We start from the raw sequence: 23,325 nt of genomic DNA, 5'->3' as shown, positions 1-23,325 counted from the left end.
ATCATTTACTTGTTATTTGCACTCTTTTAATCCCAAAGATGTGGATATACGAGAAAGAATTCTCTTTTTCTGATTGTGCCCAACTGAACCTTTTGAGGAAGAGGTGTGGATAAGAAGCACTCCAGCTAATGGACGAATGGAGTTTATTAAAAAATGTGACCTTTTTTGCCATGTGTGCAACGGGAAATAACACCAGAGCACACACAGGACAGGAAACAATGTCAGACTTTTATTTTGGCAGACTTCAGCCACCGACCTTATTTAGAGGCTCAGACGTCCGCAGGAGAGTGACATGAGTAAAATAATAAAATATAGATTTGTTAATGATGCGTGCTTCAGAAATAGTTGACCACTCGTCGGATGGACTGGATGTTTGGGTTCTGTGCCTGCCACTCGTTTGGGGAGCAGTATTGGCCGCGTTCCAGCACAAACATGCGACCGCGGAAGTTGGGCTCCTCGTACATCACCCACCTACGAGGGAAACGCGTTAGCTGGGTCGCTAGCGAACGAAAGGACCGTTTGAGAAGTAAATCATACTTGCTCTCACATATAACATACTCTCACACATGAACAACCATACTATCATACAGAAACAGTCATACCAATGCACAAACTCGACTACACTCTCATACACACACTACTATACCCTCACACCAATAATTCTATACTCCCAATCACACACACACTACTATTCTCTCACATACTATGGACTTTCACACACACTTATACACTCACACACTCTACATCATTTAAACTGATGGTATATTGGGGGTTTTCACACCTCGTGCAGTGATCTTCTCATCTATCAATTTCTTACTATCTGTACTTTTGGTAACCATGGTGATGCACCCTAATCAGTGTGTATATGTACAGTTTGACGTCAAACTGGAGTTGTTCCCAGTATATTCGTATGTGTGAGGGACTATAGTAGTGTGTGTGTAAAAGTATAATAGTAGGTGGGAGAGAGTATAGTAGTGTGTATAATAGTATAGTAGAATGCATGACAGTGAAGAGCAGTTGTGCATAGGTATGACTGTCTGTGTCAGATTATATTTTTGTATTGGTGAGTGTATGATGTGAGAAACGGGTATGATTTACTTCTCAAACTGCCTCTGGGCGTGCTGGTCCGAAGTCGATCTCAGTACTCACGCGCCATCGCCGTACACCTTGACGGAGTTGATGCAGTTCTTGACCAGGCCGCGGCTCTGCAGGAAGGGACAGTCTTCGCTCACTTCCACGCTCTGCCCCGAGAAGTTGGGACCTTCAAACAATTCGATGCGGTAATGCTCACCGTGCTGCACCGAGAAAAAAATATTGAGCATGATGGGCGGAGCTAATACTGCCATTGTCTGATTTCATTTTTACTGTATTTTCCTTACTGTAACGTGTCCCTAAGAAACAAAAGTTAGCAGGAAATTCAAAGGTGCACCTTAAAGACCGGAAATAGATCAAATAAGTGGATGATTTCAATGAAATTATTTACAAACCGTAACCATTTATGAGTGAATCCATGCTTTCCAGATTTCCAAATAGATAGGTTTTTTTTAAATGCAAACATTACTTTTACAGTAGTTTTAAATTCTTGCACCTAATAGTCCAAGGCACTTTTTATATGAAAAATATTTCGTATTGTAATATTTTCGAAGGTGCACCTTACCCATTTTGTCCAGAAAATATTGTAGTTCTACATACAGAAATTTCCAAGAAATTTAGAATATTGTGATAATGATATATTTTTTGATTTTGTCATTTTTGTCTGTCATTTTTTGATTATTTTTTTTTGCCAGTTCAGGGTGTCCACTGCCCGATGATTGCTGGGATGGGCTCCAGCACCCCCGCGACCCTACTGAGGATAAGCGGTGTAGCTAATGAGATGAGATATTTTTTTTGTCATATGAATATGAGTGTCACATTCTCAATTCATTAAAAATCAAGGGAAACATTGCAAAACTCCTACTTTAATACTGTATTGCTGATTAAAGTTTACAGCCTACTTGTATGACTTATCTAGACGTCCTAATATTTTCAAATTAGATATTTTAGTTTTCTATGTCACAATCACAAATTTGAAACCAATAAAAACTTGGAATAAATCAATTCTGATATCCTTCCTTTTTCAATTATGTCACAGAAAATAAAGAACTTTAGCTCAATGTTACTTTTTTTGGGAACGCTTATGTAGTTTTTTTTTTTTTTTTTTTTTTTTTTTACTGACTTTTTGTAAGGTAAGCAGAGCAGACGGGATCATTGTTACTCAGCATAGGCTTTTTGTCAACTGAGCAGACCTGGTTGTCGTGGTAACAGAAGCCAGGCTTGTTGGAATGTTATGATGGTGAGCTACTGACATTACACTTTAATGTCTTAGTCTTATTTGTGGGAAAATATTTAGGTGTATTTTTTTAAAGAACTACCGTGTTTGAGAAAAAAACATCTATTGGAAACAAAGTGTTGAAAGAGGAAGCCTGGTCAGTATCGCACCTGACTGTTTCTACTTGACCGGTAAGAAAAGTTGAGCTCCTTTTTTTTCAAATTCAAGCCATTGAGCATAATATTTCAATAGGAAATTCTTGCCAAGCAACCTTGTGTGCATCAAATTGGAGGGTTAGATTGTGTTATTTCGTCAGCGTTACCATGCGGATGGGCTTGCAGGACCCCATGTGGTCATTGTGCGAGTTCCACCTCTGGAATTCAGGGTACTCGCCATGTTCCAGGATGTATTGCTGTCCCTTAAAGTCGGGATGGTCGAAGCAGATCCAGGCGCCGCTCTCCACACGGACTGAGTTCACCCTGACATCATCACATTTTTTTTCTATTACTTTCAGTGCCATAACGTGTCCCTGAGATCCAAAATGTAAAAATAGGTTGTTGTTGTAGTTTTTTAATTTTTTTTATAAACTATTATAAAGACTTTGACGCGGCTCATCAGCACGTCTCAAGCCTCATGGAATGATTTCAGTATGAAAAATCACCATTAGAAGGCAGGAATTGCTTTGATTAGATATCCACACATCGAGGAAGCCCCCACTTCCTTGCGCTGCTTTCTGTATCCAGTTAATAAGTGTGTGTAGGTGGCGCAGGTAAGCGGTGTGGTAAGAAAAGCAAACATATAAGTACAGACCGTTAACGCTTCGAAGTATTCTTTCTAAAAAAAAAAAGCTAACGGAGGTGTCTTTGTCAACATCGGGGCAGAGAGGGATGATGCTTTGTGCACGTCAGCGATCACAATGGTGACCAAAATCACGTGATGATGTCACCGGTTGCTGAAAAGTTCTTGTAAAGTTCACGCATCGTTCATGCTTAAGTTCAGTGTTCTTGCAATAAAATGTTATTTTGCAAGCAAAGTGCCCTTGTGTGTATGGAAATCATTGTTTAGATATTGGAGGTTATCACAAATGCAAGAAAAAAAAGCACTGAAGAGAAAGTTCTGCTTGAAATGCCTCCTTTCGCAAAAAGCATTTTTTATCAGTAAATTTCTTGAAAATTAGTATTTTTTAGAAAATCTGTTTTTTATGAAACAATGGTAAAAGCTTAGTGTTGAAGCTTTTTTTATATGCCTTTTACCTTTAAAGCAGGGGTAGGAAACCTATGGCCCGGGAGCCATATATGGCTCTTTTCATGAGTACATATGGCTCCGAAATAAAATGTAACTACTGTATTGCACATCTCTCTGTGGCGTTCCAAAGTCAAGTGATTTCATCCCGATTTTGGTCCATATAAGGCCGAAGCAACCTAATGCAGAAGTTCGATAAGGAACCATTTAAACTGATAAATAAAAACGCTGGCAAACGACTTTGATTGGGTGAGCAGTACAGGTGGGCAGATCCCTGCACACAGCGCAAGGCACTTCCTTCTCTCTCTCTCGCTCAGTGCAGTCTACACCGAAAGTTAATATGACGATATGCTTATCGTTTGCAGTAATTTGTGACATTTTTACAAAATAACTTTGCATGCACATTGTTTTGAAACCGGTATTAAGGACAAATTTCATGGAAAAAATTGCCCCAACACTCTTGACTTAAGGTGGAAGACAAATTGTAAATGGGATATTTACATTGATTTGGGACACAGGATTTGGCATTACAGTATTATCATTTCATACATTTGATTAAATCATCAAATGACACACAGTGAAATAAAATGTGCTGGCGAATTAGCTTTTGTCTAGAGAGCGTGTGTGGCAGTTTTTTTCAATTTTGTCTGAAAATATATGATGTGGCTCTCTCAATTCATTTTTAAAACATTTTTTAGCTTTTATGGTCTCTTTGGGTCAAAAAGGTTCCTGACACCTGCTTTAAAACAACATTTTCAAAATAAGTCAAAATCTGTCATTGAATGAGTTAATGGTTGCAATTCCATTTTACTCCAATCATCCAAAGTATGGCTCTGACCTATTCATGAATCCGCGGTCCTGGAAGTTGTCGCAGTCACCTCTGACCTCCAACTTTCTCCCTGTGAAACATTTTCCTTCAAAGAAGGTGATCTGGCGAGGGAACGGGATGCGGGGTTAAACCACAGGTGCTCGTCGAGGGGTTGCTCCGGCGACCACTCACCTTGCCCGAACTCTGCGACATTTTTGCGGCGTGTAGGCGAGTCGGAGTTGGACGCCGCAATTTATAGGCGGGGTCACCTACAATAACACAAAAGGTATTTTGTGAGCAGTCGGCGCTTTCGCCGTTCTGATGCGTCGGCACATTCTGCAGGGGGTCTTTTGAATGAAAAATGCACACGTTGGGGTTCTGCTCGGATGATGTCGTCATTTCGGCGTGAAGCAATGCATCTTAGGACATGAACACGTGCCTTCCAAAGTGAAGTGAAACAAAGATTTCCCAGAAGGCCATTACATTTCATGGATAATTTTCATGATTAAAACAAAAATTTGCAAAATAAAACGGTATTTTTATGTAACTTTTTAGATGCAAACCCCTTTCCAAACCAAAATATTTTGATACCATAAGGGACAGTGTGTATCATTTGACTGCTAGGTTTCGCTGTATTGTGTCGTTCCACTGAAAATCAACCCTTAAAATCACAACGAAGAATACAAACCACAGAGACTCAAAAGAATGATAAGGCACTATTTCTCTTTTCTTTTCTTGTTCAGCCTGTCACAAAGTTTTTAGTTTTTGGCTACCCGTAGCAGCAAGATTGTGGACAAGTATTTCAGCTCCCTCTGAGGTTATGTTATGTAAAATAAATGCAAATGTGTCAACCTACAAGTATTCAAAAAATATAGGTATATAAATGATCATTCATGTATTTTTGCTTATTTTTAAATCACTAGTTTTTTGTTTGTTGAAACGGCTCTTCGGGTTGTTTTTGTTGCTTTAATCCCTACATTAACAACTATTATGTAACATTATGAACGGAATGACTTAAAAATAGTGGTAATTAAAGAAAAAAAGACAAAAATGGAAAAGATAAACAAAAGGAAAAATACAACAAGAAATAAAAGAGATAAAATAAGAAAACAGAATGAACTTTAAATTTTTACATAAACGCATTAACGCTGAAAATCACAGGAAATTGATAAAAATATTTGTAAATCTACCCCAAAAAATATAAAATACAAAAGAATGTTAACCTTTTTATGCTCAACAAATTTAAAGTCAACAACACAGAATCCCTCCAAAAGGCATATTGACCAATTATGAGGAGAAAGGCGTCTTGGAGGTAATTGGTGGGAATCCAGCTCATAGAGACGTTTTGTTCACGAATGACATGAGTCAGGGATGTAAAAACTCAGCCATCAAAAAAATAATAATCATGAAGCGATAAAAAAGTAAAAAACTTGGAAAAAAAGAAACAAAAGAGAAAATGGAAAAATAAGAAAAACAAAGAAATTAGAAGAAAAGCAAGCAAGAAAATGTTTTTAAAAAAAGAGGAAAACGCAAGAAAAAAGAACTGAGAAGCTACGAAATAAGAGGTTTTAAAAAAGCAGGAAAAGGCAGGTTTTAGGTTGGTCCTTTTGTTCAGTATATTACTAATAATAATGCAAAATTCTGCACAAAATAAATGAATACGTTTTTGAAAAATCTATTATTCAACTAAATTACAATAACATTTATTTTTTCACTCTGCCGCAAACTTTTAAATCATTTAAACTTTTTAGTACAAAGCAACTTTAAACTGGAATCCCTGCATGACAAAAAAAATGCCTGTTAAAAATATTCACTTTTCAGTGCAACATAACTACAAAAGACAGAAATAAAGCGTAGATTTTTGAAAACTTTGTGAAACACATTCCTGAAAAACACTTGAGTCTTGTGCAAAAAATTGTTGGGGGTAATAGCTGTGACTGTGCATTTTATATGCCCCCCCACCCTGAGACTCATGTCTGGCAACGGCCCTGGTAAGACTATAATCGTTATTTATGGCAGTGGCTATTTTGAATGGTGACATGATCCAAAAAGATGAGACGTAAACAACTTGGAGGGGAGCCGAAAGACAGCACCGCTGAAGACGGGTGTCAGAGTGCCGAGGTGACACCACCGTTGGCTTTCTGCAGCTTTTGACCGTCAGTAATGATAAAGGGGTTGCAACGCCATAAAAACTAATCATTTGAGATTACCCCGTTACTGAAAAAATAACCATTACGTAAAAGCGTTTTTTCTTAACGCCGTTATTCCCAACACTTCAAATAACACATATTTTCATTATTAGATGGACAATTCATTACATCCACTACACAGCATCATCTCCAGACAGAAGAGCATCTTCAGCAACAGACTGCTGTCACAGTCTTGTTCCACGGACACACTGAAATCATTCCATCCTCATAACATGAGGCTCTTTAACTCCACCCAGGGGAGTAAAAGCCCACATTAAACCCCAACCCCACATTTGCATATTACCCTATTTTTATTACAGTGTGTATTTTTCGTAACACTGTTCAAATGCTCTTTATTAACATGTTATATCTGGTATTTTTGTGTTCTATCTCTTTTTTTTATAACACAAGGATACTGCTGTAAGTGTGAATTTAGTGCTATATATACGTATATGTATCTAACACACGGTCGCTTTTATTTCAGTTTTTCCCCACATTATTAAAATCTCTTATTAACTATAACAAGTAAAATCATAAATAAATGAACAAAACAAAAGCTTGACAAATCTGACTTAATAAATGAGTAATAATGATAACGATTTGAAAATCAGGTAAATGGAAGATTAATTGATTTATTAAATATTTCCAAGCAGGATATCATAAAAACGTGACTGTGCACTTTTGCTTTTTTTCTCAGTGGAGAATATAAAACATCACATGTTCATAAATCACATACAAAGTTCAACTATCATTTCGATTTTGCCATATTGTTACACACACGCACGTGCACACACGCGCACACACGCACGCGCACACACACACAAACACACGTTATGTGAGCTACGGGATAGATTTGTCATGGACAACACCTTCTAAAAAAAACTAAATAGACAAATTTGATATATTGAATGTCGGAAATCCTTCAAGTCTTCAGCAGCTTATACACAACAGGACTCGGTTGTTCTTCAGGGGTTCTTGAGGGCGTTTATGTGCGCGCAGATCTTGAGAGCCGGGCCCAGTTTGATGTTCATGCTGCCCATAAGATGTTCCTCGGTCAGCAGCAACAGCGCCTGCCCGTCGATCTCTTGGAGGCGGAACGCCGAGGAAACCTCGCCGCAGCCTGGCGAGGTTCACGTTTATGAGTGTGAGCCCGCATCCATGATTCGCTTAAAAGCTTACCTGGCAGCGTTTGAATGAATGCCGTGACGTCCTCCACGCTCCACTGGGAAGGTTCGGGTTTAAATGTGCTTGTAGGCGTGGAAGGGCTGACAGTCACCGCCACAGACGTTCTTGTCCTGTCCAGTCCCGGGCTGTCCATTCTGGTCGTCACTGTGATTGCTTGTTCCTCCTCCTGGTCTTCCTCCCCTGCTTCGACCTCCATGTCCTCCTCTTGTTCTTGCTCTTCCTCCTCATCTACTTCTTGCTCCTCTGCTGCCGCCGCCGCCACAAATTTCTTGTCCTCCTTGGAGTCTTTATCTTTTCGTCCGGCACTCCAGAGATCACGAGGCTGTTGAGAAGTCCGAAAGAAGCTTGTTTATGAATTACATACAGTCAATAATGGGATTGGAAAGGGAATATCGGATTTCTCGAGCAATCTGAATGAATCGTCAATATGCTGATTCCTCTGGAAAAGTGGGAGCATTGTCGTTACCATTTTTCCATTACTTAGACCCTACTGGTGGTAAAAACAAAGTTCATTTATTAAAAAAACAATACAGTAATCCCTCGGTTATTGCGGTTAATGGGGACCAAAACCACCCGCGAAAAGTGAAAATCCGTGAAGTAGCGACGCCCCTTCAAAAATGCTAAAAAAAAAAAAACTTTTCTTTTTTAAAAAATTATTTTATTTTATTATTATTATTTTTTAGACCCAGTTAATGGGGACCAAAACCACCTGCGAAAAGTGAAAATCTGCGAAGTAGCGACGCCCCTGCAAAAATGCTTAAAAAAATTATATATATATATATATTTATATATATATGTATATTATTATTATTTTATTTTATTTTTTATTATTTTTTTAGACCCGCGAAGCTCTGAACCCGCAAACGTGGAACCGCGAAGTTGAGAGGTCCCACTGTATTGATTAAATTCGTAAGCAAAATTCAAGAGCTGTCATGTGAACGTGCATTTATTAACTTGTAGGTCGGTACATTTGTATCCATTTTACATAACATGAGGATCACCTAGAGAAGCAGTCGGGAACCTTTTTTGACTCATAGAGCCATTATAGCAAAAATTTGGGGAAGAGAGAGAGCCATATATCATATATTTTATGACAAAATTCAACAAAACCGCCTAACCCGCTAATTTTTCAGCGCATTTTATTTCACTGTGTGACATAAGAAGAATTGATAACGTTTATGAAATAATAGTAGTGCCAGAACCCGAGTCCCATATCAACAAATATACAACTTTAAACTTGTCTCGCTCCCGCAGTTTCTTAAGAGATGAGGCTCATTTTGACCTTCATTTTTTTCTCCTAAATAATGGTTTAAGAACAATGTGCAAGCAGTCCTCCCTTTAAAGATGTCACAGACTACTGTAAACGAAAAGTTTCTGACTATACAGAAATACCCTTCAGCGAGTCTGCACTGCGAGAGAGAAGGAAGCGTGTTGTGTGTGCGCGTATCCATCCACTCCTACGTCTCACCCAATCAAATTGCTCTGTACTTGGCTGGTGTACTTGGGAGTTTACCGTTTGTTCTGTGGGTTTTCATCATAAAGTGTCTCAACAGTGTACATACATTATTGTTTGAGCTTCCCCACAAAGGATTCCGTACAGCCAACACAGGGTCTGTTGGTGTGACACCTTGACTGTAAACTGTAGCGAAAACTGTGCCCTAGAAGGAACCGACACGATTGTCATCTTGCTTCTACGCGTACCCACGAAAACCATGTGAAAGACTGGGCAAAGAAAAATGTGGCTTTTTAAGCATCTAGTGGCCAAATGTTACATAGTGTTCCTTAAAATAAAGGAGGATTTTATTCATGTTACTCATCCAAATCAATAAAATTGTGTGGTGTTTCCAAAGGTGAGCTCCATTGCTTTGTCTCATATGTTTACAACATGTGCTCTTACAAGTCTCGCCTAAAGCATAGACTTACACTATTCATGGATAGATACAAATGTGGAATCTACCATAAATAGATGGATACACCTAGGGAATTTTTGCTGTGAGGGCAGAAAATAAAATGGAAATGTCCTGGTGTATTACCTGCATGTTAACGTACCCAATATTTATTTCTAAAAGCGGGGCGTGAGTTTTGTTACCAGTCTGAGAAGTAGCGGCTTCCCCGGCACGGACTGTGCCCTGTTGAGGACTGGCCGCGGCGGCCTCTCAGAACGGCTGCCGGCGCTCAGAGCTCGCAGACGCTTTGTCAGCCGGACGTTGAATCTGACCACAAAGCACATATCGGGACGTTCCCATCGATTCAGAATTTCACATCCAAGACGCGAAAGGTTCTCACCCCCGTGCACAGGAGGTTGAGCAGAAGCGCTTTGAGCGCATGAAGTTGTGGGCGTGGCCTCTCTTGCCACAGAACTGGCAGTGGAGGACCGCACGCTCGCAGTGAGAAGCGCCTGAAAAAGATGGATGATGAAGATTATTGATGCGTTTTGAGTTTTCAGGTAAAATAATTGGATCATTGCAGCGAATCTAATTCTGCATTCCAGACCAGGAAAATATCATTGGAAATAATCCTCAAGGTGGGAGGTCCACGTCGCTAAGTCATAGAAAACATGTGTACCCCAACTTTATCGAGATCAATCAGACAACCCTCGACAAAATAGCGATACCCACGGAAAAACAAACGATAGATGGTAAAACAGAATTTATACGATTATAATGCTGTATCTAATCATTATTAATGAAATTAATGCAAGTTATTTGATACAACCTCACTTAATACGATTTTTCTGGAGGTCCAAATGTCTTTTAAAGCAAAATAAAAAACAACTTTTTGCGATCAGCCATTTTTGCATTTTACATTCGCTTGGAACGCTGAGGTCGAATCTGGTGCTCTCTGAGTGGGATAAATCCAATAAATCCCAATTATCTGGAATGCAGCATGAGTCCTTTCAGTCCCTTCTCAGTGAAGTATTTGGGGTCTAAGTTATGTGTCATTTCTAAGTGATGTGTCATTTTCATCCATCCATTCTCTTATCCTCAGTAGGGTCGCGGGGCTGCTGGAGCCCTATCTTCGGGCAGTGTGGGAAAGGGGACTCAGTGAACATTGCCAGCAAGTCACGGGGCGCACAGAGACAACCATTCACACGCTCACTCATACCTAGGGGACAATTTGTCCCAATCAACTCACCATGCATGTTTTTGGAAAGCAAGAGGAAACCAAAGTGGCACAAGGAGAACATGCAAACTCCGCAAAGGGAGGCCAGAATCGGAGCTGGATTTGAACCTGCGCTTACAACTCAGCCGCCGTGCCGGCCTTTTTTGTGATTTGCAAGTAGGAAATGAGGAATCATAAATAAAAATACATTCCAGACTTCAGAGAGATCCTGGTTAAAAACTGCATGCTCAAATTTAAGAATGAACCTCATTCAGGTCTATTTTATTCAGTTTAAGCCTGGCACACACCTGGCACCAACTGCGTGGGAAACTTGGCATTGATGCCTTTGGCTGAAAAATACCAACAACGCCCTGCCCCCTGACACCGTTTTCAGCTGCATTGTTTTCTGTTGTTGTGTGAGTTGTTTGTCGCATGTTTTCAGATCATGTGACGATTCAAGATGCCGATTACAAAGACAATCACATATTTACTACTGCTAGAAAAAAAAACGTGAATGAGGGCTGCGCAGCGTAAAATGTCAGCCCAGACAGCACCAGGGCAACCATACTGTCAAGAATAGAGCAAGATTGCAACCCCAGATGTGTTTTGGGTTTGTTGTCATTAGTGGTTTCTGCGATGATGGACCAAGTTGCATTCATCTGTTGTCGTTCCTTAAGGATTTACGGAAACTTCAGCGAACTGATATTGACGCTGATATTAGAGAGAGAAAAGTATTGTATTTTCAATAAGTAATTTTCACTGCTATTTAATTCGGATGTATTAATTGTGGGCCTGCTTTCAGGTGAACATTTTATATCATCATATGTTGTAAATCAGGCAGCACGGCGGTGCAGTGGTTAGCGCGTGTACGGCACAGTTCTGAGGTCATGAGAGAACCTCCTGTGCGGAATTTGTTCTCCCCGTGCTTGCGTGGGTTTCCTCCGGGCACTCCAGTTTCCTCCCACATTCTAAAGAAATGCATGTCAGTTAATTGGACGGTCCAAATTGTCCCTAGTTGTGAATGAGTGTCTGTCCCTGTGTGCCCTGCGACTGGCTGGCAACCAGTTCAGGGTGTCCCATGCCCACTGCCCGATGATAGCTGGGATGGGCTCAAGCACCCCCGCGACCCTTGGGCATTCCCTTGTGGCTCCCCTGGTGCTTTTTCAACAAACTACAGCTCCAACAACCTTGCTCAAGTAGAATGCTCAGCAACGCCAAGCCCGTCAACGCCGGGCCATTTTGCTTATATTGGATAAGGTACAGTCAAACATCCCGTTTGAACCCGTTTTATGAATAATGTTGACAAAAAAATTGACAAATTTTCTCTCGAAGGCATAGTTTGTGTTTCCAGATGCCACCGCGGTGTTTTTTTGTATTTAGAGGGCACGAATTGTGGAAAAGAGCAGCTCACTGTTTTCCCTGATGCTGCCATGAAAAACAAAAGAATACTGTAGGCCGCACTGTATTTAAAGCTGTGGTGTCTAAAACGTAACAGAATAAATGAAAATGGCCCATTTCTGCTCATTAGAATCCACTGCTTTACAGAAAGAAAAAAAAAACACTGAGTGTCAACTTTCTCATACGCGTTTCATGTCGTTGTGCATCTTTTCCGTCCTCGTCTTGCGAGTCCGTGGAATGATCCGAATGTTCTGTCGCGTCTTCCGTAGCCGTCACAGCCGCCTTTTCAATGCTCCCATTCGCTTCCTGTGTTTGCGTCAGCAACGGCGCCGGTGCCGGGTGAGGGAGCAAGAGCAGCGACGAGCGGTTTACCTGTAAAAAAAAAAAAAATACAAGCGAAAAATGTGAGCTTACACAACTGACAACCTATGCGTTGCTTTTATTTGTGCATACAGGAAAAGGTTGCAGTCCTTCCTGGATGACGAAGCCCTCCACCACATGCGTCAGGACATCCCTGCCTTCAGGCCACGCCCTCGCCTCCCAAGGCCCGCCCACAACCGGGGCTTCAGGCTCGTCCTCCGACCTGTGGATAGCCGGCTCTGCCTCCGGAGGCGGGGTTCGGACGATGATCGGCTGCGATTGGCTAAGGTTGAGCGGCTGAGCGGGAGCGTGGGAGGCGGGATCCAAGGGCGAGGGCGGAGATTGCGGCGACAGGCTGGACAACGCTGGAACAAAGACAGTTCATGATATTGCACAAAAACACATTTGACGCAACAAATGATACTGTCATGGACAAAACCAGATTATTTAATACTTTATGAAGCGGCGCTAATGCTAACGTGGCTAACGCTACTGATGCAACAATAGTGGCTAGCTTCACATTCAGATTCACACTCAAACCGAAAAATCCCAATTTACCCAATTCCAACTAATGTTAAAATACATAAACAAATAGTTGGCCTTCATTCCAATTTATGTCTATTATTAAAATTAATGGACAAATTAAATATAAATAATTTTACCACAGAAAAAAAATCTAGGCCTTTTTTAAAAAAAAAATGTTTCAACAAAAGCGATCAACTAGAATTTACTATGGAATAACATAATTGTGAATACTTGATTTATTCGTGTATAATGTGCTTTCTTTTCCCAAAAAACAAAAAAAAAACTCAAAGTTCAAGTGCTCGTTTAACACGAGGCTTTACCGTATTTGTGCAATGATTGATCAGTCAAAATATTGTCCATCGCCGAATCGATATCGGGTCGTGAAAGTGAGAGTTCAGAATTCTAACCACTGGACCCACTTATAATTTAGATGACATACAAAAAGACATTAGGTTTTATCTCATCATCACACTATTTTTACTCACAGTACCAAACGTTAGAGAATGGAGAAAATGTAAAGTCGTCCTGAAAAATAGAACCAAGCGCAAAAATCCATTACGAGGGAAACATTTCTTTGGTGTATCCGATGATAAATCGGACTTTAAAGGACATTAAATTGATACATTGTATATTTTATGTTGGTATTGCATTTATAGTTTATTTTGTCAATAAACAATTTTAATCATGGCCGCACGTATTGAACAAAGTTTGTCACTTACAATGCTTAGAATAAGATAGAAGAACAGAACAGAAGTTATCGTCATTGTATCATGTCTCTGGTACCGTGAGTAAAAACAGTTTGCGGATGAGATAAAACGTAATGCATTTTCGGACATCATGGCCCATTGGTTAGGAATCGCCAGGTTCAATTCTTGCTGCTAGGACCTTAGCTTGGCCTTTTGGCTGAGAGTAAGAGTCCCGGCTCCTAGGCTTTGTAGCGTATTATGAACTGATCGATAACGGATAATGGATAATGAATAAAGAAGATAGAACAATAACCCTAAAAAAAATCCCCCCTCCCCTCCCCCATCCAAGAGTAAAATTAGAGCTGAAAAAAGTGAAACTAAATGTGTTACCGATTTTTAATGCATTACACGAATAAATACAGAAAATCTTACAAATTATCTAAAATTTCTATCTTACCCGATTGGTTGTCGGAATGCACAGACATGTTCCCATTGTCGATTTTCTCTAAGCGGAGTCCTTCCTGGTTCCCAAGAGGCCCCGGTGAGTCTTGAACGTGCCTGCAAGGTTCTGGAGGCGGGCGCTGCTCAGAAAGGTGTTCCGAATGCGGGATGGGAAGCTCTCTCGGAAACACGATCGATTTTGTTTGGGATGGCGATTGTTTAACAGCGGGAGGCACCTCAGAGGAAGAAGCCCCGCCCTCTTTAAGTTCCATGGGATGTTGCTGTTGATTTTGGGTCATTGAGACACTAGGACCTTCGTCCATTTTCGAGCTGTTGTCCTTCCCTACCTCCATTTTGCTCACCTCAGCTTTCTGTTTTCGGTGATTTTCAACCACATGGACATTGCTTGGCGGAGTTTCACTCTCCTTCCTTTGAGGAAGCGGTACCAATTCTTGTTTGCCCAAAACAGGCCGGGCAATTTGACCGCCAGATGGTGGCGGGCGAGCCGAAGAGAGGGCGATGATTTGCAGTTGGCGGGAAGCAAATGGCGTCGTCTCCGAGGGCAGGACAGCTTTGGGGAGGACGGCCACTTCGGTTCTGGGACGGCTAATTGGCACGGCTGAAACCCGCGGCGACGACACATGAACAGAATGAAGTTTGGGTCGCAGGGGGACTGCTCGAACTGGCGTATAGAGAGCTTCGATGACAAAAAAAACCATCAGTTAAATACAGTGGAACTTCTTGATATGAGAACCTTTAAAGCATTTTGGTACACAGTGATCCCCCGTTATCACAGTTAACGGGGGACAGAACTCCAGCAAAATGTGAAAATCCACTAAGTAGACACCTTTATTCATTACTCAAAAACTAACCCAATTTACAAGCGCAAGTATTTGTTTTAAAAACAACAAGTTTGAGAAATTCAAGCAAACGAATGGCTCTGTGACTGCGGTTTGGCATAAGGGAGCAGCGAGTGCAGGTTACAAAGCCGCAGAAGAGTTTTTTAAAAATAAAAACAGTACGCTGTAGAAACGTTTGTGGGTACAGTACATTAATTTAAAGTAATTTAAATTTTGCCTTCGTATCATCAACAGACTCATTCTTGGTCACTCTTCCTGCACCTCCGGCAACTCCCTCCAGGGCAAGTGTTCATAGTAAACTCGCATCTTATTTTGTTAATATCTTATTATTTTATTTTTATGTTTATTACCAATTTAGTGATCAGGAAGATGTATACTATAGCTACTTAGACTTTTCCGGGATGGTTTTGGGAGGTCCTGAACGGGCAACTTTTTAATGTTTTTAATTGTTCCAAATCAGGAAAATGTGCTTGTTACACATGCAAGTGGAGCTACAAGCATGATCCTGGAACAAATCAAGCTCGTATAAAAAGGGTACCTATGTATCAGGTGACCTCATCTGATGTGGGAGTGGCTTACTTGGAGGCGGCACTGCCAGGTGACGGACAGGTGCGATGGGGGGGCGTGGCCTCAGAGGAGGGAAGAGTGCCGTATGCTGGCGGGAGGGCGCAGGTGGAGTCGAAACGGGAGGTTTCAGGTGCAGCGAAGGGGGCGTGGCCACTGTGGTGGGAGTGGCCGGCCTTGGCACACTCTGGACCTTGATGGCATAAGAAAGAAAAAAAGGGCGTGGTCAAGCGGCGGAATTTAGCACACCTCGCCTTGCCCGCAGGTCTCACCTGGCCGGAGGCGGGGTTAGCAGAAGAAGAGGAAGGCCCCGCCCGCATAGCAGATGTGAGTATCAGCTGCAAGCACAGGAAGACAAGCGGACAGGAGCAAGTGCCGCCACCAAAATAGCCATGCCCAAACATAAGGCAGCAAAAGCGCAAATTAATTGGCGTAAAAAGCTCTGTTCAGCCAAAACAGCGCATAACAGATTTATTTTACCTAAAAAGGAACTCTAAGTTTGGGTGCACGTTATACACGAGGTTGTACAGTAGTTTATTACTGTATTTGTGCAATGAATGATCAGTCGAATAACACCGCTGACCCCAAACATTGGATTCAACAGGAAATCAAACCCAGGTAGTGGCAATAAAATCTTGAATAATTACCACTACAGATATAGATGACATACCAAAAGGCATTCGTTTTTATCTCATTAGCACACAATTTTTACTCAAGGTACCAAATACAAACGTTAAAGAATGCGGAAAATAGAAAGCTGTCCTGAAAGATAAATTAACACGGAAAAGTAAGACGAGGGGATCAACTCTTTGGTCTATGTGATGATGAATCAGACATTGAAGGCTATTAAATAAATACAATGTAAATTTTATGTTGGTATTGTGTTCAGAGTTAACGTTCTCAATAAAAGATTTTAATAATCTCTGCACCTACTCAGCATTTCTCACTTACAATTCTTAGTTTGAGCTGAGACAAAGTTAAACAAAGTTTTACACCGATTTTTAATCAAAGAATGCGCGTTATACACAAATAAATACAGTGTCAACTAAAGTCAAAAAGAAAAATCCACCCATTACTCACCTACCAAGTTTATTGTCTTTGAAAGCATTTATTCTTAGTTTGTTCACCTTTTCATTGTTTTTACAAAAGCTTTGCACCTAATTTGTAAGTGCTCATGGCAGCAGTGAATTCATTTAGAGCAGTGGTTCTTAACCCTGTTGGAGCTACAGAACCCCACCAGTTTCATATGCACACGAAACCGAAACCTTAGTTTAGTGTATTGCAAATTGTGATTTTGTTTTAAGTCATAGTTACTCTCAGATCTGTGACTACTTGAGCCAAGATATGTTTACTCGTCTCCTCTATTCAGGTGCCGTTTCGGTCACTGTTCAGAGTATCAGGCTCGCCATCTTTAACGCAGCTGGCTTTAGAAATGTTTAACCAATGTTGTGTGGCCTACCCTGCTTTGCAATCATCTACAAAACTTTGTATGATTCTGTGAGGATCAGTTTGTAAATGGGTACAAATCCAAGAGCAGGAAGAGTGGCCTCATCATCGAATCTGGCTCTCTTCACCTTGAACTCAGCAAAAATCGTGTTCTTATATTCTCCATCACAACGCAACTTCTCCAAGTGTCCTTTTAGTTTTGCCTGTACGAGGCTAAAGTTGCTCAAATTGGCAGTGCAGAAAGTGTAGAACGCTGACTCTCATCTCGTAGAATCCAGGTCGTACATATTCATTCGATCATGTTCATATTTTGCACAACATAATGTGGATTAAAATATTAAGAAAGTAAATAAACAACATACTACATTCACATTTTGGATCAATTCTGGATGCGTAGTGAGAGATATATGTTGTTGATATAGACATGATGAATCAATGTTTCGGGCAGCACGGCGGCACAGTGGTTAGCGCTTGTGCGGCACAGTTCATGTCATGGGAACCTGTCGTGGGTTCAAATCCAGCTCCAGACTTTCTGTGCGGAGTTTGTATGTTCTCCCCGTGCTTGCGTGGGTTTCCTCCGGGCACTCCGGTTTCCTCCCACATTCCAAAGACATGCATTTCAGGTGAATTGGCCGGTCCAAATTGTCCCTAGGTGTGAATGAGCGAATGATTTGTCTGTCCCTGTGTGCCCTGCGATTGGCTAGCAACCAGTTCAGGGTGTCCCCTGCCCACTGCCCGATGATTGCTGGGATGGGCTCCAGCCCCCCGCGACCCTACTGAGGATAAGCGGTACGGCTAATGAGATGAGATGAATCAATGTTTCTTGACCTCCACAGAAGAGGTTCCAGAAAACCACTACAGCAGAGCTCCATAGTAGTGATACATTTAGATGTTTTTTTAAGAGAGCCATACCATATATTTTCAGACAAAGTTCCGCAAAACCACCAAACCCGCTCTCCAGACAAATGCTAATTTTTCATCACATTTTATTTTACTGTGTGACGTTAAAAAATTCTATAAAAAGTATTAAATAAGTATAATGCCAGAGCCTGTGTCCCATATCAACAAATATACCGCTTAAAACTTGTATCCCTCCTGCAATTACTTAAGGTCATTTTGACCTTAATTTTTTTCATGAATAAAGGTTTCAAATGAGGTGCAAGAAGAGTTTTTTTGTAAAAATGTCTTAAAATACTGCAAACAAGGATACTGACGTGTTTACCTTCGGTGAAGAGGGCACTGGGCAGAGTGAAGTGCACTTTGTGCATAGCTCCACCAACCACTACCACTCAGTGGAAGAAATTGCTGTGTGCTTGGCTGGTGTATCCGAGTGTTTACGGTTATTTCTGTGGGTTTTCATCATAAAGTTTCTAAACAGTGCACCTAAATTGTTTAATACGCTTCCATATAAAGGATTCCTAAGCGACATACAGCCAAAACGGGGTTTGTTGATTTGGCAGCTTAACTGTAAATATAAGGGGGCTGTGCACTTCACAAATAGGACCTAACGATTCACACAGTTGGTGCTACATCATCTATGCGCGCACTACATTTGACTATGCACTTATCAGAATTTGAACGCAATGAATGAGATTCCCATGTGTATTATCTTATATCCGAGCCATATGTAGTTATGAAAAGAGCCATAGGTTACTGACTTCTGCACTAGTATATGATCAAAACCAAGTTAAGAACCACTGATTTAAAGTTAAGGTAACTCTTTGCAGGATATAACTGAGAAGCTGGACTGTAACCTGACACCACTGGGATACTTCATTCACTGTCACCGTGGACGCAGCAGCATCCCCAAGGATGCTTGTCTGTGTGTGTGTGTGTGTCTGTGTGTGTGTGTGAGAGAGAGAGTGTGTGCATGCATGTTTATTTACCATCTGAGCCCTGAGAAGCACTTGCTCCTGTCCAGGCCCTTTGAGACCTTTACCCAGGAGCACGGTCTGTTGGGAAGTCTTGTTCCTTGCTGCAGGGGGTCCAGATAAGTTTGCCGGGTGAGGCTGCTGCATCTGGGAATATAGGGTTAACATTATTATTTTATTGCACTATTATCATAACTTAGGCCAGTCTCTAAGCACTACTTTGTAAATATTTTGCCCATTTATTCTAACAGTCTTTTATTTTATTTTTCTTTATTACATGTCCCTATGGTTACCCCGGAGTGCCATGTCCAGAATTTGAAATATTTGAAAACGCTTGAATTTGAAAGTTTTCAAGGGTTAAAAAGTGCTTGAATTTTGGACAAAGTGCTAGTGAATTCTTGAAACTGTTGCCATGTTTCTCATCAAGTCTGCATAAAAATGACGCGACACTTATCTCTGGTGGCTTCGCTTTGTCATTGCATTTCTTCTTCCCTCATGATTTGCGACAGCTGGCATTAGTTGGTACGAAGGACCATCACCCCCTACGGGATAGGTGCATGCTATACCTAAACAGGGCACTATGAAATGTGTATCAGTGTAAGAATTGTGAATCAATTATGGACATTTATAATATGCCTGAACTAAATTATGGTAGCGTTTCCCAGTTGTAAATTGTAATGGAAAGAACTTCCTGCAACTGAAAATGTAAGCTAAATATTATTGACTTTTTAACCAACACCTATATATATATGCCATTTACTCAAGATCTAAAGAATTCTTGATAAATGCACACGCAAGATTACATTTCGCATATGTAAATTGCAGATATATTTGTGGCTCTGCAAAATACATGATTCAAACCAAATTTCTACTTTTAATGGTGATGGACATATTGAAAATTTGGTGTTGAAAGTCCCTAAAAAGTGCTTGAATTTGGCCATTGGACAGGTGTATGAACCTTGTAGCGTTGCAATACAAATAATTCAATTTCTCTCCAACATGGTGCTACCTGTCTTCCGGGTGGACTAGCTGGCGTGTGGAAGGGCGTGATGGTTTTAGAGGTCACCATAGAAATGCTCTTCGCACTCCCATTAGTCATCACGGTGGACATTTTGGAGGAGGAAGCGGTGTTTTTTTCTGCAGTAGACAAGGTAACCTGCGTAGTGGTCTTGGAAGCGCAGGGCAGGATGGGACGAGCGTACGTGCGGAGGGCGGGGCACGCCGTGGTGGTCAATTTAGGGGGTGCCGGGACAAGGATGTGGGGGGAGGAAGTCCTGGCCGCTGCCGCCATCTTGGGTGTGGAAAGGGAGGGCGCGGGGGTGAGCGGGGGAGGCGGGGAGGAGGTGACGGGGGTCTGCGGGGGCGCTGGAGAGTCCTGTAGTAGCATGGGGTTAGGCGTGAGGCGGGGCGGCGTTGGGGCCGGCGCCTGGGCACCCAGTGGAGGGGTAGAATCCGAGGAGGGGGCCACGCCGCATGCTGATTGGCTCGCACCAACCACCTCCTTGTCCATCCTGTTAGGGTTTAGCAGCCTATAAATAAACACACTGTTAGGATGATAGACATCCCTATCATTAAATAGTTAAATTGTTTTACAGGAAATGTTAAAATATTTTTCCATTTATGCCAGTGATGTGTAGTGTTATCCAGTGAATATCCATTTCCTTGCTTTCCTACGAGATTAGGTCTGGGGCCCCATCCAGACTTTCTGTTTTCAGGCAGGATGGATCAGTAAAATACAGACACCTTTGTTTTTTATTACTATGCTTTATCAGTCACTCTACATTAGCCTATCCTACATGTTTTAATCACAGATGACACGGGATCTTTTCTAAGCACAACACATTCTTGAATAACGGGAAAAATTATTTTCTTGTTTTGCATTGAATCTGTTAACTGGTATTCTAAAAGTTGAATGAATGCAGTTTTACACCTGAATCAACTTACCTCAATATACAAACAGTTTTATAATTTTTTGCCTATATTGTAGGGCTGGTTTTAAATAAATACATAAATAAATAAATACGATCTTTTTCAGACATTTATGCCCTTCAGTGTCCGGATGGTGCTTTAGGTTTGCATTTATTTTAAAAACCATAATTTATGATAGAAATTACCTTCTTTATTTGACATAATCAGATATGTATGGCGGGCCAGATTAAATCATCCCCGTGGGCCATAGGTATGACATGCCTGCACTTGGTGACAGTATTCGTAGCAAAGCTGGTTAACCACTTTTCATAACTTGATAGAAATGACCTTTCGACCCGCTTCTTTTTTTCGATATACTCAGAAATGTATGGCTGGCCGGTGTTTTCTGGAAATTCTTTCTTACCCAGGAAGACTGATAGTGACTTCCCGGGAAAGGTGCAGTTTTCCTCATATCATATGTACCTGAAAACGATTATACATTCACATGATAGAGGGGAGTACTTATGATTTTTGTTTTATTTTGTCTTATTTGAGTTTTTCACTGCTTGAAAATAGAATCTTCTGACGTAGCTTTAAAGCTTGGTGTGTTTATCTGTGGTAGCTTTTTAGCATGTTGTCTGTTGACTACGGTAATCACACAGTACATGTATGCATGCCAACCAGGGTGGGCACTAAGAAATCATGAGGGAGCACCCCCAATGCTGGCTCTGCATTTCTCGCGGGGGTTGGGGTTTGCTAATAAGTTTTATTATCTACCTACCTACACCTACCTACCTATCATGTCTGTCTGTCTATCTAACGTCACATCTATCCATCTGTTTGCCTATCTGTCATCGAAACTATCATGTTCATGTCTGTTTATCTGTCATTATATCTATATGTCTGTCCGTGTGTGTTTGTCTGTCTGACAAGGTGCTCACTTCTATTCTGCTCGTTTTGCGAGCAGTCCGTTAATATGCGTGCAACTCTCAACCAGGACACTTTTTTATATTCCGTAGGGTGGGAAAAGGCAGACCACCTGTTCATATGGTAATGGTACAGATATTGTGGTAATTGTTTTTATGTGAGTGAATATTTAGTGTAACAACCCTGTAACGTTATTGCTGTTCCATGTAATCCGTTCCTACCATTGATTATGGCCTTTGGTACGGAAGGGGGTGTGAGGTTGGATGAGTATGAAGCGAGGCGGGCGGGCTTGTCTATGTGTGTGGAGGAGTGCAAGGATGTGCATTGCGGATATTAAGAGGTTGGAAACAGAGTTTGTTTTGCCGATTGCTCGTTCGGCGTAGTGGCGGCCATCAGTAAACGCTAAACCTGCAATAGTATCTGAGACCAACTGTACATCGTACGTTTTCTGTATCCAGTGCCAAGCTACAATAGATATTCCCGATAATTTAATGGGGCTGGCACAAATCACCTCTGGGCGAGTCGGCCCCCCCATACATTTGGTCCCGATGCCAACCCTCGTTATATCATCAGAACAAGTTCAGTTTGCAGTATTCGGAGTTTCAGTTTTGCTGGATTTACTTGATTATAAAGAAAACAAAACTGCTGTCGAATCATCATACAGTAGGATGTTTCCAACGGGTAGGGTCCAGCCCGCGGACTGTATGTTTGATATATTTTGCACGAAATGACAGTGTCCATAGTGAGCCTGCTTAGCCACTTTTTCTGTGTTAAAATACACAGCACAGCAAACTACGGCTTGCAGAAGAAATCATCCCATTTTTATTGGCGGACATCGCCACGCATATGCAGGTGCACGCCCACGACAGTAACATCCCATTGCATTTATTACAATTAACGTATTAAGATAAAAGTAAGAATTAACGCTGTGCGATCACGTCATGTAGATTTGCACACAGCAAAAAAAATGACGGAGGCAGGCCTCAGCTAGCAAAGTGTTGGGCTAACAACAAGAGTGATGCTAAGCAAGTGTCAGTTGGCCCTGGCTCGGTTCTTACCGAGTGTCAGCGTTAGCTCAGCGGCCCGGTCCATCACGCTGCTCCTTCTGCTCCACGGAGCATTCTCACCGCGACGGAGGTGCACGCAATGTCTGCTGCGCGCTCACCGCGATCGGCCTTCGATTTTCGGATGCACTTGTGGAGGTTTCCCGTGGAGTCTGGAGGAGCTGTCACTGCTGACTTCCTCGTCATCGCCACAGTCATCGGAGACCTCAAATAGACGCACAAACCGCCTGTAGCTTACAGCAGTACGTAAACGGCGTCGCCATTTTGAGTGTGCCTCAGTAGCACCAGACATGTTTAAGAATACAGCTCGTAACACACAACCGTATGTCATCTGCAAAATAAGCTACTGTACACAATCTTTCACGGACTAATTTGGACGAATATTTCAGATTTTAAAATATTCAAGAAGAATAGCTTTCGTTGTGATTGCACCCGAGTTAA

At 41.5% G+C, this 23,325-nt stretch overlaps 2 protein-coding genes across 3 annotated transcripts; both read right to left on the bottom strand.

The window, feature by feature from the left end:
• Positions 1–208: 208 nt before the first annotated feature.
• Positions 209–4,800, bottom strand: LOC148348208 (gamma-crystallin N-A-like). The gene is made up of 5 exons (XM_088321845.1): positions 4,551–4,800; positions 4,389–4,480; positions 2,631–2,787; positions 1,150–1,295; positions 209–471 (listed from the first exon to the last, which is right to left on the bottom strand). The coding sequence occupies exons 1-5, from the start codon at positions 4,755–4,757 to the stop codon at positions 336–338; spliced, it is 738 nt and encodes a 245-aa protein (XP_088177971.1). The 5' UTR covers positions 4,758–4,800; the 3' UTR covers positions 209–335.
• A 2,359-nt stretch (positions 4,801–7,159) lies between these two features.
• On the bottom strand, positions 7,160–23,089 carry LOC148348207 (uncharacterized). Of its 2 annotated transcripts, XM_088322517.1 has the most exons (12): positions 22,879–23,089; positions 19,995–20,514; positions 19,001–19,132; positions 15,941–16,006; positions 15,684–15,861; positions 14,261–14,941; positions 12,686–12,957; positions 12,418–12,604; positions 10,019–10,130; positions 9,822–9,945; positions 7,727–8,054; positions 7,160–7,667 (listed from the first exon to the last, which is right to left on the bottom strand). In XM_088322517.1, the coding sequence occupies exons 2-12, from the start codon at positions 20,493–20,495 to the stop codon at positions 7,513–7,515; spliced, it is 2,736 nt and encodes a 911-aa protein (XP_088178643.1). In that variant the 5' UTR covers positions 20,496–20,514; positions 22,879–23,089; the 3' UTR covers positions 7,160–7,512. The 2 variants fall into 2 exon arrangements, with proteins under 2 accessions (XP_088178643.1, XP_088178644.1); XM_088322518.1 differs by lacking the exon at positions 15,941–16,006.
• Positions 23,090–23,325: the final 236 nt, after the last annotated feature.

Source organism: Urocampus carinirostris, chromosome 18 (genome assembly GCF_059441175.1).
Source record: "Urocampus carinirostris isolate Australia breed hairy pipefish chromosome 18, RoL_Ucar_1.0, whole genome shotgun sequence".
Lineage (NCBI taxonomy): Eukaryota > Metazoa > Chordata > Actinopteri > Syngnathiformes > Syngnathidae > Urocampus > Urocampus carinirostris.
The sequence above is the reverse complement of the archived record's forward strand: the minus strand, read 5'-3'. Positions and strand labels throughout refer to the sequence as shown.